This window comes from Octopus bimaculoides, chromosome 18 (genome assembly GCF_001194135.2).
Source record: "Octopus bimaculoides isolate UCB-OBI-ISO-001 chromosome 18, ASM119413v2, whole genome shotgun sequence".
Classification (NCBI taxonomy): domain Eukaryota; kingdom Metazoa; phylum Mollusca; class Cephalopoda; order Octopoda; family Octopodidae; genus Octopus; species Octopus bimaculoides.
In genome coordinates this window covers 29,297,427-29,312,346 of record NC_068998.1, presented here as the reverse complement: position 1 = coordinate 29,312,346, position 14,920 = coordinate 29,297,427, and the positions used below count along the sequence as shown (strand labels likewise).

At 35.4% G+C, this 14,920-nt stretch overlaps 1 protein-coding gene across 9 annotated transcripts in view; it reads left to right on the top strand.

Annotated features, from left to right (window-relative positions):
* LOC106867759 (tetratricopeptide repeat protein 31) overlaps positions 1-14,920 on the top strand; it is a 225,191-nt gene that overhangs the window by 61,374 nt on the left and 148,897 nt on the right. For all 9 annotated transcript variants that reach the window (XR_008266010.1, XR_008266011.1, XR_008266009.1 and 6 more), the window contains exons 7-8: positions 5,587-5,736; positions 12,916-12,961. Coding sequence is in view for 4 of the 9 variants with exons in the window: in XM_052974422.1 (XP_052830382.1) it covers positions 5,587-5,736; positions 12,916-12,961 (196 nt within the window). In the remaining 5 variants the exon portion in view is untranslated. The remainder of the gene's footprint in view (positions 1-5,586; positions 5,737-12,915; positions 12,962-14,920) is intronic.

Genomic DNA, 14,920 nt, shown 5'->3' with positions numbered 1-14,920 from the left:
TATATATATATATATATATATATATATATGTATGTATGTATGTGTGATTGTGTGTGTGTGTGTGTGTGTGTGTGTCTTTGTATCTGTATTTCTTCCCGACCACTGCTCAACAACTGGTGTCGATGTGTTTACATCCCCATAACTTAACTGTTTGGTAAAAGACACCAATAGAATAATTCTTCAAGGTGGTGCCTCAACATGGTTGCAATCTAATGACTGAAACAAGTAAAAGCTAAAAGATAGTCACAAAGCTGTAAAGTTGACCACAGCAGAATTTATAGTCAGAACATAGGTGGAATAAATTTGGCAAGGTGTTTTGTCAACAATGTTGCTTCTACCAAACCATTACATTACACTTCTGGAATAACAATGAAACCTGTGCAATAGACACACATGGACACATATATATAACCATATGTCATCTTCATGACACTTCTTGCATATCGTGTGTAGCAACTAAAAGGGTTGCCATCAGGAAGGGTGTTCAGCCATGATACACTGCTTCAAAAATATAGAATACTAGCAGAGATACTCGGCATTGCTCAGGATTAAAATGGCATAGGTTTTTTACTGTTTTACTTGTTTCAACTTGTTTAGTTGAAGGAATTGACCCCAGGATTTATTCTTTGTAAGCCTAGTACTTATTGTATCGGAGTGTTTTGCCAAACGGCTGAGTTACGGGGGATGTAAACACACACACACACATATAAATATACATATATATACATATGATGATTGTTTCATCTTGAGAGATGATAGTCGTTCCATCAACACACACACTACACATATCACACAGCACAATCCCTCTGTTGATGAGCCCTTAGATGACTTTTAAGACCAGCTGCTGACTGACAGGATTTAAAACACAAGTGACAGATATTATTCAAGTTTCTTCTATATCTTTTCCTTTTGGAATCTGATTCTGAAAGAATGTTTTTTGTGAACTAGCGTATGTCTTTTAAGTCCAGGTATTGTCTTACAAGTTTTTTTGACATATGACACAAGTTGTAAGAGATGGTTGGTGTTTAAGATCATTACCTATCTAGGCATTATGATTTTCATGTGACTTCCTATGGTTCACATATCCTGCTTTTGACAACAGAACACGATCATATCATACATACACATGTATTATATGTATATACTATATAATACATATGTATTACAGTTCTAACTGTTCCTTTGCAACAGGTCCTTTGAAGTTCAGAGCGCTGCATCATCTTTTCCTCCCAGGCATTGCAGCCAGTCCTAACAGCACCTCTCCACTTGTTCCAATCTAGAACATCGTTTTCCCAATCACTTTTGTTCATATCTAGTTTCTTCAGGTTTTCCTTCACACAGTCTTTATACCTTTTCCTTGGCTTACCAGAGTTGAGCTCACCATAAAAAAGATGCTTTGGCAAATGTTCGTCTTTCATTCTAATAACATGTCCAGTCCATCTCATTTGGGCCAAGATAACATGTTGTTCAATTGGGCTGCAATGTGCCATGTGCCAAACCTCTGTACCTGGTATGAAATGTTCCCACTTGAGTCCTGAGATATGTCTGAGGCACTTTTCATGAAATCTCTTGAGCATTTTTATGTGATGCTTGTAAGTGGTCCATGTCTCACTTGAATAAAGAAGTGCAGACAATACACACACTTTATAGACACTGATTTTTGTCTGCAAGGGAATACCTCTATCCACCCATATTCGCTTTTTGAGCTTTCCAAATGCAACACTTCAATTCCCTATTTGATAGTATATATCTGCATCAAGACTACTATCTCTTAACAGTGTACTTCCTAGGTAAACAAAGGTGTCAGTGATTTCTGACCTTGTTTCATTCACAAAAATGTTTGGTTCAGAATATGTTTGTCCTAGCACAAGAGTAAACATTACTTTGGTTTTCCCCAAACTAATTGTGAGTCTGAAATGTACACATGCAGTGGAAAATCTGTCCATTAAATGTCCCATATCCCCCTCTGAGTGTACCAACAAATCAGCATCATCAGCATAAAGTAATTCTCTAACAAGTATTTTGAAAGTCTTTGCTTTGCAGTTAAACTGGGTCAAATTAAAAATACGACCAGATGTCCAAAATCTGACTCCGATTACCCTGTTTCAATCCACTGAAAATTCATGAGATAGCTCACCATTAAAGACTACCTGAGCTTTCATATTTCTGTGTAGTTCCTTAAAAATGCTCCCAAAATGTGTTGGGCGACCAAGTTTACACAAAACAATCCACAGTGCCTGTTTATTGTGTCAAATACCTTAGTTAAATCGATGAAGAACTGGTATAGTGGCATTTGTTCCTCTAAGCATTTCTGAACCTGCCTCAGAAAATATTATGTCCATTGTTCCTCGTTCAGGTCTGAAACCACACTGCTCTTCAGGAATCACCTGTGGACACATATTCTCAAGACGGTCTAACATGATCCTTGAAAGTATCTTCCTGGTATGTGCCAGGAGAAATATCCCCCCTAGAATTACCACACACTGCTTTTGGGCCCTTACCCTTGTATATGGAGGTTAGAATGTCATTTATCCATTCTTTTGGCACAAAAGATTCATTTCAAACTCGAGTTATCAGGCTATGGATTTCAGATGAAATATGATCCTCACCTGCTTTCAGAATTTCAATTGGAATACCATCCAACCCAGGAGCTTTACCTAATCTCAGTTTACATAATGCCAGATTTACTTCTTCAGTGGAAGGTGTATCATCCATGTATTGCACTCTCTCTTTTTGCAGAATGTTGTTTGTGATATCCATGTTCACTATAGATGGATTGTGGAAAAGTTCTGCAAAGTGTTCACTCCATCTATTCATTATTGCAGGAGGATCTTTAATAACCTCATTTCCATCTTTCGACTTCAAGGGAACATTTGATGATGAAGATTGCGGTCCAAAAGCTTGCCGCAATAAACTATAGAAACTGTTAATGTCTTTCCTGTCATAGGCTGCTTGTACTTCTTCAGACAAATTTCTCCACCAAGTGTCTTTAACCTGTTCGTTATTATATTTCTGACCAAAATACACCTCTCATGAGTTTTAATTAAGTTCTAAAATAATCATGAATTTAGACTAGTTTCATTAAACAACTGTAACTTTTTACTTATTAACATATTGTGATATTTGGAACATAATTAAAGAAAGGGTTCTTAATCAATTCTATTGCATACCTTTTGTCTCAAAGTGATTCTAATTACAGTTAAGTACAGGTAAACTGAGCAAAAGGTAAAAATATTAAAATTTTGTTTAAACATCACCATAGAAAATGAATCATCAGCTAATATTCAATTGGGTATGCAACAAAATTTTGATATAGAAGAATTGTGCATATCACTAGATTATCAGTTGAATTTAATGCACAACAGAACAGGTGTACCATAAAGGTGAAATAAACTGAAATACTGGAATCCACCTAAATCCACTGCAAGTTTGACCGAACTAAAAAAAATCGGTGAAAAAATAATATATGGCCCTGGTTATGGTATGGAAGTGATAAATTCCAGACCACATTGTACCCTAGGCCATGCTGACTAACATTATTTTCCCTGTATAAAAACTAAATCCACAGCAGTACCCAATATTTGTTTCACAAATTTTCCAAACTTTGATCCCCCATTTCGTGGGCTTCCTGGCATATGCTGTTTGTTTACATTCTGCGTAACAATTTGTTAAAATAATAAAAGTCCAACAGTTTCACTTCCTAAGAAAGACTATGGATAGACCCCATCTCCTCAGAAAAATTGCTAATAAAAACATTTTTAAAGTTTTTACTTCATTCCAATGTAAAATCGTCTTTGCTGTTGCTATCGCTGCTTTATTTCTTCAGAATCGCCGCTTTCGGTTTGGGATACAGAAATATTCTATTTATTCTCATACACCACATGCTTTTGTATCTCATTCATTCTTTTTCTCGATATCTCCATATTTTCCGTTGAATGATATAGTTATAAAATTTCTTAGGGTTTAGAAGAAATTTTATAACTATATCATCCATGTTTATAGAAGAAATTTTATAACTATATCATCCATGTTTATAGAAGAAATTTTATAACTATATCATCCATGTTTATAACTATATCATCCATGTTTATAACTATATCATCCATGTTTACTGTCTATACTGTTTACCCCTTTCCCTTTCCCTACAAAGAAAATGCCAGTGCCCTCTTAAGCTTTGAATCACTAGGTCTGATAAGATGATCCATAAATCAGAAACAAAAAAACAAATAAAATCAGTGACAGTTAAAAATCAGCTTAGAATTATTTACTAGCCTGTATGGTCTGGCTAAGTCAAAATGGTTTTTTTGTATTTTTCCTTTCTACTTGGAGAGTTTAAATTCATTCTGTCACAAAAATAGCAAAGGGAGACAGTGTAATTATTTTAATCTCTTGTACTGATGCAGATTTGCTAAAAAGTAAAGGTTTATCCTTTATGTTGGAAATCTATGTCTTTGTCTGCACCCGAGGAAAGCAATTTATTTCAAATTGATGCAATGTTTTCATTGATCGATTAAATGGAGCCACTTGAAACGGCCATTATGCACTGATGCCTGGATATCCTTGTTACTTATTTGCTTTTTATTCACCTAACTTCGGACTGCATGGACTATACCGAACTCACTTGGTGCTTCAATTTAAGCACCTAATTCAACTGAATCTTAATCATTTCTCATGTATGTGTGTGTGTGTGTGTGTGTGTGTGTGCACACATATTTATGTATACATATAGAGTATCCCATAAGTCAGCATTTAAATATGGTTTATACTTAAGTACATTACAATCTTATTGGACATGTGTGTGCGTGTATGGCTACTATACCTCTAGCAATATTATGCAACTTTACAATTTAATTTAATAAAATATTCATGTCTAATCTTCACATTTTAAAATTTTGTCAATCTAAAGACATATTGTAAATCAAGTTACAATGAAAGTAGCTAACAGTTGTTCTCCAAATCTCAGTAAAATTATACTGGTTTCAAGTTAAAAACTTTGTTTCATGATCTTGTAGTTCCAGGTTTGACCACATTGTGTGTAGCTTGGGCCAAGGCCTTGTTTTACTTTTTATTGCATTTTGTGATTAGTGGTATTGGTTACTGATATCAAACAGGTCAATCACTGTTTCACTGTTTCTGACCGTGAGACTTACAAGTGATTATCAAACACGATGTAGAATAAAAACCTTAAGAAACTTCACATCTAAAGCACTAGCTTTTTGGTTTTCTTTTCTATATTTATGTTACATCACTATATAACATCAAACTATAAACATACAACAAACTTCTATACATATTTTCTTTGGTAGATTATTAGTGATTTTTTTCTTCGTTTTCTTTCTTTTTATGTTCTTGATGATTCTTGTGAAAATTTGTTTTCATAATTAATTCCAACAAATTGATTTTAGTAAATGATTTAAATTTGCAATATTGGGTCATTAAAAACAACTGGATGTTAAGCATAGTAGCATATTCTTCATTTTTTCTTTCCAAATCCATGCTATCCTTAATTCCTCTTAATTTTGTTGTAATTTAGCTTGTTGTAATTTTCCTTGCTCTGTTTTAACCATACAAGTTCTTTTACTACAGGATTTTGACCCTAGTTCAGCATTTTTTACCAATATTGTAAATAAGAAAAAAATGAATCTCAATATTAGTGAACAATCTCAACTATCCAATAAAGACCGCAGTAAAGACAGATCAATCTTACAATCTCACAGTGCCAAGAGTGAAGATGATGTAAGTATTTTGATGTTTCTATAAAAATATTTATTTCTAGACACTTTCAGGTTAGACTCTCTATTAAAGTTTATTTGCAAATGAAACCTAAGTGATATAAAAGCAAAAGATAAATGTGAGAACTTTTGGAAATGTTATTGCCAAAGCTAAATTTAGTAAAACAGGGACAGGTGGTGAAAATTCAACATGCACATTAAAAAAGAAATATATATATACATCATCATCATCGTTTAATGTCCGCTTTCCATGCTAGCATGGGTTGGACGATTTGACTGAGGACTGGTGAAACCGGATGGCAACACCAGGCTCCAATCTAATTTGGCAGAGTTTCTACAGCTGGATGCCCTTCCTAATGCCAACCACTCAGAGAATAACAATCACATTGGTTTGTATGTATGTAGTTGAATGTCTAGGTTTCTGCAGATATCATCTAGTGATAATGTACTAATTGGTCACGCTTTCATGGAAATCCAACTGTCTATTAACTTGACCATCTGTAACACATATCTACTTAATAAATGTATTCAATATTCTTAGTATCATCTGTTTGTAGCCATATTCATAAAAATAAAAAAATTATTTGAATACTTTTATATATTGTAAGTAGTTCTGTTATTTACTCTGATTACAATAAAAATAGAGTATAACATCCATTGTTAGATTTAATGACATAACTTTTAAATTTATACCTTTTGTGTGAACCTTTATTTGTAGCCTTTAGTATAGCGTCATTTTAATATGTAATAATGTTTTGAAATGCTCCATACCCCAGTGGTATAATGATGTGTGTATGTGTAAATATATATCCTCTTCCTCATCATCATTTAATGTCTGTCTTCCATGCTGGCATGAGTGGGATGGTTTGACAGGATCTGACCAACTGAAGGACTGTGTTAAGGTCTGATGTCAGCTTTGGCATGGTCTCTACAGCTGGATGCCTTCCTGACATCCACCACTTTACAGAATGTACTAAATGCTATTTTTGTGGTACTGACACTTGTGAGATGACCATGTAACTTGCAGGACAAGACCTCTCGACTGACTGAGAGTGGGGATGGGATAGTATTGGGAGAGGTGGCTTTGTGCCAGGTATTGGGCAGTTAAAGTTTGATAAAGGAACAGGTGTCTTACTGTAGAGGAAATACATGGCTACCCAAGCTGGAAAGAAAGGTAAAACAAATTCTAAAGATCTTAATCATTTCTATAAATACTATAGCAATATTATTAGAATACTAAATGACTAGCATGGTAATTTTTCAGAGTCTGGAGGAACTGAGGATGTGCATTGAAAACGATAAATCAACTTTACAAGGTTGGGCTGAAAAGTTCATAGACCGACTATGGAGGAGAGATGCTAGAGCTGTGAATTCTTGCATGCATTAATTTCAACTCTTCTTATTAATAACTGCATTGTTTCTTTCCAAGTAATTTGATATTTGACTGTTCAAAGAAGACTTCAAAAGTAACTGGTAGTGATTTTTCTTGAAAATGGACAAAATTTGGCATCATGGTGTTATCAAGTACCTGCAGAAAAAGGATTAGGCCCCCAAGGACATTCATGCTTACTTGGTTGCTACATTAGGAGCTGATACTCCAACTTTATCAGCAGTGCAAAAGTGGGTTGCTGAATTTAGGAGGGGAAGGGAGAATCTTGAGGATAATGTCTTGCAACCACCACTACCAAGAAAAACATTGATCATGTTCACCACATGGTGATGGATAACAGGTAATTAATGATAAATCAAATAGCCAATGCTATTAGCATATCCCATGAGAGAGTTAAGGATATTCTGCACAATGACAAAGGTTTCTGTTCGGTGGGTGCCACATCTGACACCTGATCAAAAGTGCACCAGGCTGATGACATCGTAGGAATATCTAACATTGTTTGAGGCATATATCCAGCTAGTTGCCTTGAATGTTTCCTCAGCTTGGGTGAGTGTTGGGTTCATCATTTTGAAGCAGAGACAAAGAGACAATCCATGCAGTGGAAACACGCCTCCTCACCTGCTCCAAAAGAAGGCCAAGGTCATTTCATCTGCAGGGAAGGTGATGGTCTCAGTTTTTTTGGATGTAAAAGGCATTATTGCTTCTTGACTATCAATGTCAAGTACTATGCCAACTTACTGAGGCAGTTACAATAGGCTATCAAGACCAAATGCCCAGGAAAACTGACAAAATTGATTTTGTTTCAACAGGACAATGCACCAGAACACATGATATTGCTTACAACGACTACTGTGTGTTTCTCATTTTCTTAGGCTCATTTTTCTTGTATGTCTTCACAAATAAGACAACTCAAGTACACTATTAACTCATCTGCTTTACACTCTTTGGAATTATAGGAAAAGTCTGGAAAAAGTCTCCTGATGGTATAGTGGTAACATCACTTCAGAATTTCATAGATCTTGCAAGATTCAATTCAGAGCTTCCAAAGACTTTTTGTTTGCCATCATACACTCATCCCAAACAATGAGATGACAGCTCTTACTACTTGTCCCATCCCAGATGTTTTGCTAATATTACAAATTGGTGTGTAATTGTTAGCTAAATTCAAGGACATTTTGAAGTAGAGTGGACTCTTCTTTTTCCAGAAAATGATACCTGAAGAAGCAACAACCAGTGCTATATTTTCCTTTTGTTGCACTTTGGCAAATAAAAAATATTTAGCCAAAAATATTTAGCCAGCTCCTGCAAGAGCATGAAGACTAGAAAAGTCCTTCTCTTTAGTAAAAAAAACCCTTTCAAGTACAGCTTTGTAGAAGGAATTTTATTTAGACAGCAGTTTGGGTTCATTTTCACTACCATTTCTTAAGGCATCTTCACTGTTGTGGCAAGTTTCTTTTAATAGTTCTCCTGTTGGACTATCAATTTCAGATTGATTGGTATGTGGGTGTCCATACTTATGCAATTCATTTCCTCTCATAGAAACAACTTCAGTCTTCAATAGCAATTAATGCTACATTGTGGAATTCATCACTGTATTATATTTACCTACCAGGATATTGCAACTAAATCTAGTATTTGTAATCTTCTGCATAATCATTTCAATTCTTTAACCATATTGATACTGGATCATCTAAATCACAGTTTTTGAGTAGAATAGCAAACAGTGCTTCCTTCCCTCGCAAAACACTGAAGCCTCTGACATAACTACCATCTAATGATTATCATCCTGTAACAATCCTTATCTAAAGATGCTTCCCTATAAGAAGTGCAAAAATGACCATCAACATTTTGAAAGTCAAGAAAGAATGTGGGACCATAGTTTTGATGAAGAAAAAGACTTAAATGATAGCATTCTTGCCAAGTTAGAACATTGTGAAATCATATATCAAGATAACCTTCAATTTCAATGCTTCTTTTTTTTTTGTGATTCCATTATTTCTTGTCCCATGTATAAATAAGACAGTAATTGAGAGTATTAAAGTCTTCTTCGCAATTTTCCATCTAGCTGGAACAAGGCATCTATGATGAGCAGAAACAGGAGGTTCAGTCTTAATGATATGGTGTGTTGAATGTAATAGCCTTCTATCAGTAAAAATCAGGCAAGTGATATCCAGAAATCAACTAAGAAATGAATTCCACAATGCAGCATTAATTGCTATTGAAGACAGAAGTTATTTCTATGAGAAATCAACTGAAACTGTTAGATATAGAAGCCACAAAAAAAAAAATGAAGCAAAAAAAGAGTATTTATGGTAGTAGTTTTTGTACTAATACTGTACAGGGTGCACCATAAAGAACTCCCAATTGATTTTTAGTCATAATTTTTAGCAAAGGGCATAAAACACACAAGTTCTTAAGGATTTAACTAAATATGGTCATGTAACATATCAAGATGTATTTCATTCAATATGTCCACTTTTAGCCTTCACAATCTTTCGTAAACAGCCAAGAAAAGAATCACACAAACACTGGACGACTTCTTTTCAACGATCCCAGAACGTAACTAAGGCTTTTTTTCAGAGCAGTGATATTTTTATAGGAATCTCTTGAAACGTCACTTTCTAGAATGGACCAAATAGTGAAGTCCATAGGGTTGACTTCTGGGCTGGAGTGGGTGGGCACACATTCTTGTTCCAGAACCCGCTGAAATGGCTCCTGCACCACTTCTATGTCACATTGAACATATGAGAAGGAGCACCACCTTGCATGAACAAATAATTATCTCCAAATGCTTCGGTCACCCATGGCAAAACATTACCCTCCAACAATTTCATGTAAATTGTCCCTTCCTTAATGAACACCAGAGCAGATTTTCCACTATCGGATGGCATTGCTGCCCAAACCATCGCTTCAGTGAGTTTCATTTGGTGAGATATCTTACAGGTACCTGTGGGAACAGCATCCAACCTCATGGACAAAATCCTGTCATTCTGGGTGTTCACTACAGCCTACGTGGTGAATATCTTTTCATCCGACCAGATGAAGACATTGTCACTGGCGTTCTGAATCTCTTTCACCATTTTCTTTCTTTGGAAGCAGCCAAAATTAGGTGTTAACGTTGCAATTTTAATGACTTTCAATTTAAGTCTTCATGCGTGACCCATCATATGGTTGTCTGGGAGATATCAAGACTTTTAGCCATTTTCCACATACTCCACCATAGATTTCATGACACTCTCTTTCAGATGACACCCACCAATTGTTTCATCCTAGGGGGGTGGCAAAATTCATCCCTGCAGAGGGCAGGGAGGACACCAGATGCATTTTAGCCTAATTGACTCATATTAATGACGTATACTTTACAGCCAAATGAGACGAGATTTGTCACCTCCAATACAAACAAAACAATTAATACACGTTCACTACAATTTCGAATTGCTTCCCAGCTGAATATACATCTGTTATATGCAACAGTTCTAAGTTAAAATAACCATCTATGTATTACATGTAATGTAAATGAACCGTTAAAAAGCAATTTACTATGTTATTCGTCCAGAGATAATGTCTCTTATAGATATCCTGTGTTTAACAACAGTATAATGGAGGGAGGCAAAAATCATTCTTGCAGCGTCTAGCAGGAATGTCAGATTCAGGCAGATATTCACTATACCAGTGAACGTTTATTCATTGTTTCCTTTATATCATGGGCAACAAATCTCATATAAGTATGTGACTGGCTGTGAGCAAACACCACTAAAAAGAGGCCAATATGTATGTATGTCATTATTTGGTTTTATTTGAAGAATGGGCTTGCTGTTGACTGAACCTGTCTCACTGTAGTGCTTCATGACATTATAGATTGTTTTGTGATCAACACCAACTTTTGAAGCCATGTCTTTGGTGCTATGGCCTGCTTTTTTTTTAGTTACAATCTCACTTTGCCGGTCAGCTGCTATATTGAAACATTTTACTTGCCTAATGCAAACAAAAACAATGGAGTGTACATGAACAGTTGAATGTCAAGGAGCGCTTTTTAATTATTTTTGTGCAATTTCAAATTAATTCCATAAATTTGTCACAGAATCCATTAATCTTTGGTGTTATAAATCAACCAGGAGACCAAGATGATGAAGAAAATAAGCTCTGATCAGCACTAGTATCCACAACAAAATGAGATTTTGAAGAAGTATTGAAAACAAAATACTCAATGTACTAAAGAACTGCCAGGCAATGTAGTCACTGTTGATTCTTGACATTCGTGTTTTCCTGTTGCTTAGAAGCATAATGGAAGGAACATGCTTGTATATCATGATACCAACTGTGTGGGTTCTACAAGAACTAGAGGAGTATTTTTGTGCTGAATTTCTGGAATGGGAAGTTGAATGAATGGAAAGACAAAGTGTTTTAAAATATTCCATCTTCTCCAGGAGGATCTGAATCTTGTCTTTAGTAAACTTAGAGAAAGCCACTAACTCTGAAGTGATAGAGAAGTAGAGGAAGCTGGAAGTGAAATATTTTCATTAATTATAACTACTTGCAATTGTTAAAGATTGAAGAAGTAGATAAAGTGAGAACACCTCTCAGGGTAACAATGTAGCATTTGAGGCCATTCTGTCTTGTTCAATATCTTAGCTCTTTATAACTTTTAGCAAAACTTCCAGAACATAGGCGAGAATTTCACACAACTTTCTTTCAGATATGTTGCATTTTGGGGTTAGATACCAGCTGATACTGATTAATCAAATTATGTTCACATTGGTATTTGTGGCTTTTGTGGCAGTATAGTTAATTTCTTGTAGCTAGTCTTGCCTTTGATGGAAATATAGTTATGTCATGCTTCTAAACTGGTAATCTGAGTACAGTGGTTTGAAACTAGGCAGAAGCCTTGCTACAACTCTACCAGGCAGAAGAGATAGTGATGAGAGAGGAGCAGACCATAAATGTAATAGAATGGTGAGTAAAAAAGGTGAGAAAGTGGTAGATAGCTAAGCGATGATAGTTAAGGAAATTTGATGTGTGGCATTTTGGGGGTAGGAGGGAGAAATGAGAGAGAGAAGGAGATAGTATTGTGTGAATGTAGACATTCATTTGTTCACTTGTTTGGTGTGTGATTTGATATGGGTAGCATTATGGACATTCAGTGTATGTTTCGCTGCAATACAGGAGTTAGGAAAACAGTGGTATTATTGATATATGAAATGACAATGAAAATGTGTTGTGAAGTATTTATTCAGTCAGTACAAATTTTTCCTTGACTGACAAGAAGTCAACCTTTTCAGTCTATAGACAAGGACATAACCCACAAACCAGTGTAATGGAAAATTTAGTTAGAAATAAGAACTGGGTTGTGACTCCAACTCACTGGGGCAATATCACCACAATATAGTTTTACACATCCATACATTTATCTTTATTCGCACACTTCTCTAATAGTCTTATACTATAGTAAATACAGGCAACACAGTTCATAATTGTTCTAATCAAAACTGTCTTTGAGAATACAAATTTGTGGGTAAAATGTTTTGCATTTAGTGAATCTATGTAGCCATCTTTCTCTTTTCCTTTTATTTTTTATTTTTGTCTGCTGTTTATCTGTCAATTTTTCAATCCTTTTATTACCTGTCTACCTGTCTCTCTACTTATCCTCTCAACAACTCACCCACCTAACCATCTACCTACCTATCTTTTTGTTCATTTATTTATTGATCCCTTCATTGTCTGTCTGTCTGTCTGTCTATCTATCTATCTATCTATCTATCTATCTATCTATCTATCTATCTATCTTTATAGATAGAAGAACTTGATACAGTTGTTCTCAGAAGCCGCAAGTTAGCAAGTAAGTTTTTTTCCGTTTGCTTATTAATCAAATAGGACCTAAGAATTCTTTCTTTTTTCTAAAATTATTGAGTTATTGTTCATGTAATGTATACATTCTTTTTTCGTTTACTAGTGAGATTGACACTATCAATATTTCTCTTGTACCTGTGGGAATGACATAAGCCAGGGGGTAATTCCAGAGTGCTGACATTCTAGAGAAAGGAGGAGTGAGTGTTGTGATCTGTAATGGTCCTGGGGAGTTAGAAAAAAACAAAGAGGGTGAGAAGAGGAGAGATTAGGGGACAGGAATGTATGAATGAAGGTGATATGAGCCCAGCTTGCTCTAAGGAGCAAAGGCCATTATAGTATAGTAGGAAAGAGAGCGAGAGAGAGAATACTGCATACCTGTAGGTAAAAGGCTGGATCATGTCTTTGTGTGACTTTAGGATAATCAGTCAGGTAGCCCTTTTATGGATACACTCTAAGCTGTCCGTATAGTGGCAGCACTGTTTCACATGTGAGAGCAATGCTCAGTTGTGGGCTTCAGCTGAGCTCTCTAGAATGTAAATAATTCTCAAAAGATGAGGTATGTTCTGGCTCTGAAGAGACAGGTTAGTTATTGGGATGCAAACCTATGTTAGAAATATGCTTTTGGTAGGATAGATCATTGGTGATAGAGAGACCCAACAGTTAAAGTAATTTTGAGGGCTCCAGATGGCTGTTGTTTATAATTAAGTGGCAGGTGGTGCAATGATGTTTCATTGGTATGAGTAGGAGTTGTGTTGTCTTACTTTTGAATGACATCTCTCCATTTGAGGATGCTTTAAAGGTCTCTATTCACGAATTCAATGTGTGTTTGGCATGTAGTATCAAGATTGTGAGTGGATAATACATGTTTGAAGAATATTAGGGGGAAATGAAAGCTTATGTCATCTGCATAAGAAAGGGGTTTCTTGGATATGGTAGCAAGTCAGTCACTCATGTATAGAAGGGAGCCTTTTGAGCATTTAACACAATTTATTTAATTGGTGATTGGCTATTGAGGTAATAAGGATATTAGTTTCTGAAGGCGAAAAGTTGAGTGGTTCCAATGAGGAAGAGAAAAATATGGTTATACCCAATTTTTTTTCCATTCGTAAACTGCACAAGGTATCATATAAAAGTAGATTTATTGTAGGAACTAGAAAATGTACTAACAAACAACTATTTTTACCACTTAATGAAGCTTTAAATATGATTAGGTCATACTTTATGAGCTACTGCAAACAAATCTTTAGCAATTCTGAAGTAAGCCTTTTTTGGAGTACAAGATCCAGTAACAAATTTTTAAACAAATTGCAAAGAGTCAAAGTAGTTATGATCATGTATGTTTATGATTTTTCTACGCTGTATACTAATCTTGATTTGAAAAGGTGGAAGAAAGTATATTTAGTGTAATTGGTATTGTAAAGGCTACTAGTATATTTCTATTAAGAACAGTGAAGGCTTTTTGTAATCTTATCTTTAACCTGTTTCAGTCATTAGACTGTGGCTATGCTGGGGCTCCACCTTTAACAATTTTAGTTGAATGACTCAACTCCAGTACTTATTTTTTTAAATCTTGGTTCTTATTCCATCACTCACTTATGCCGAACTGCTAAGTTACAGGGATGTAAACATACCAATACCAGTTGTCAAGTGTTGATGGAGGGACAAACACAGACACAAAGACACACACACACATATACTCTTTACTCTTTTACTTGTTTCAGTCATTTGACTGCAGCCATGCTGGAGCACCGCCTTTAGTCGAGCAAATCGACCCCAGGACTTATTCTTTGTAAGCCTAGTACTTATTCTATTGCTCTCTTTTGCCGAACATCTAAGTTACAGGGACATAAACACACCACCATCGGCTATCAAGCAATGTTGGGGGGACAAACACAGACACACAAACATATACACACATATACATATATATATATATATATATATACAT